Genomic DNA, 1,901 nt, shown 5'->3' with positions numbered 1-1,901 from the left:
GTGTTCACCCTAGCAGCTACAACAAGTCAGCTTCAGCTGCGTACCTCAACCATGCACATGCATTACAACATTCTAGAAACAAGCTCAATTGATTCCCCTACAAACAAGGAAGGTTGTTAGAAGGTTGTTGAGTTTGTTAGCTGCTGATCAATGACTGATCATTGCTGTACTATTAGCTAGTCTAGTTAGCTTAGCTTAGTTGTACAAATGAGAGCTTCTGATTGGTGTGTACACCTCATTGGTGTCAGCCTAAACCAATGTATAAATACAGCAAACAATGAAGCATCATGTAATTATTCATTCAATCAATACAATTCTGTTTTGTTTAAGCTTTTCTCTTCATTTTCTCCAAGTAGAATTTTATCCAATTATGGAGAAATCTAACATGGTATCAGAGCGGATCTTTAGATCCTGCTGAGATTTCATTCCGCAAAGTTCATCTTATCATTTCTTTGATCAATCAATTGATTGCTGTAGTTCTTCTCTCAAAACTGGATCATCAGTTTTTTTCTTCGATTTCTGCTCAGCAATTGAATTTCTGTAGAATTTCTAGCTATCAATTTTCAAAATGCCTGCTGATCAGGATGTTTCTCTTAATCCAAATTCTGCCTATTACCTCAGCAATAATGATCTTAATGCTTCGAAGTTGGTTAATATAGTGTTTGATGGCAAATGTTTCAATGACTGGAAAAGGTCTATGGTGATTGCTCTGTCAGCTAGGAACAAATTGTGCTTTGTTGATGGAACACTGAATCAACCTGCAGCTAATTCAACAAACTTCAGGATCTGGAATAGGTGTAATGACTTAGTGATATCCTGGATGCTAGGTTCTCTTGAGGTTTCAATTGCAAGAAGTGTATTATACTTGAAGACAGCCAGAGAAATTTGGTTAGATCTTGAGGAAAGATTTTGTCAATCTTCTGGTCCACAGTTGTTTTCAGTGCAACAAAAACTTTGTGATTTGAATCAATATGATGATGAGCAAATTTCAAGTTTCTTTACCAAGATCAAGCTTCTTTGGGACCAACTTGATGGTCTGGATCCACTTCCATCATGTGTTTGTACAGGCTGTAGTTGCACACTCACACAGAAACTTCTGAAGTCACAACAAGATCAAAGGTTGATTCAATTCCTAATGAAATTAAACCAGAAATATGATCATTCGAAGAGTACTATTCTTATGATGAGTCCATTGCCAACAATTTCAAAGGCATATGGATTACTTCTGCAAGAAGAGCAGCAGAAAGAAGTCAACAGCAACAGGAATCACAATCTAGAGTCAACTGTGTTCACTGCAAGAAAATTTACTGATAGCAGACCATACAAGTCTACTTATGCCTCTAATTCTGGTAATTTTGGTACTCAGAACGCAAACAAAGAAATTTCACCTATTCTAGGAACAATCTATATTGTGAGCATTGCAAAATGAAGAACCATACTGTTGACAAGTGTTGGAAACTACATGGCTATCCCAAGGATTTCAAAGGCAAAGGTAAAAGAGTAGCAGCAACAGCTCAGTTTGAAGAATTTGCAGAAACAGAAAATCCAATTGAGACAAACACAGGAGTTGTTCATGCAACATTCACAGAAGAGCAATATAATCAGCTTTTGAGTTTCCTCAACACTCAGAAAGTAGCTAATCAAGCTGAACATTCAGGCTCTAGTTCACTTGGATTAGCAACTACTACTCAATTAAGAGGTACATTCTGTTTACTTTCTAGATTCAAAGCAAAATGGATTTTAGACAGTGGAGCAAGTGATCACTTGTGTTCAGAAAAGTCTATGTTTAATTTTCTTGAACCAGTTGATGATAAGTGTCACACAATCACAATTCCTAATGGCACAGAATTGCAAGTAACACACAGAGGAACAATCAGTTTAGGTGGAAATATAACACTTAG

General features: G+C 36.7%; 1 protein-coding gene across 1 annotated transcript; it reads left to right on the top strand.

The window, feature by feature from the left end:
* The first annotated feature begins 568 nt into the window (after positions 1–568).
* Positions 569–1,429, top strand: LOC110799089 (uncharacterized). Its single transcript, XM_022004292.1, has one exon. It carries the CDS (start codon positions 569–571, stop codon positions 1,427–1,429), a length of 861 nt encoding a protein of 286 aa, XP_021859984.1.
* Positions 1,430–1,901: the final 472 nt, after the last annotated feature.

This window comes from Spinacia oleracea, chromosome 2, assembly GCF_020520425.1.
Source record: "Spinacia oleracea cultivar Varoflay chromosome 2, BTI_SOV_V1, whole genome shotgun sequence".
NCBI classification, from domain to species: domain Eukaryota; kingdom Viridiplantae; phylum Streptophyta; class Magnoliopsida; order Caryophyllales; family Amaranthaceae; genus Spinacia; species Spinacia oleracea.
This window is presented reverse-complemented; position numbering and strand designations above follow the sequence as displayed.

Excerpts from the sequence above, each read along its gene's own strand:
- LOC110799089 (XM_022004292.1), top strand. The coding sequence starts at position 569 with ATGCCTGCTGATCAGGATGTTTCTCTTAATCCAAATTCTGCCTATTAC.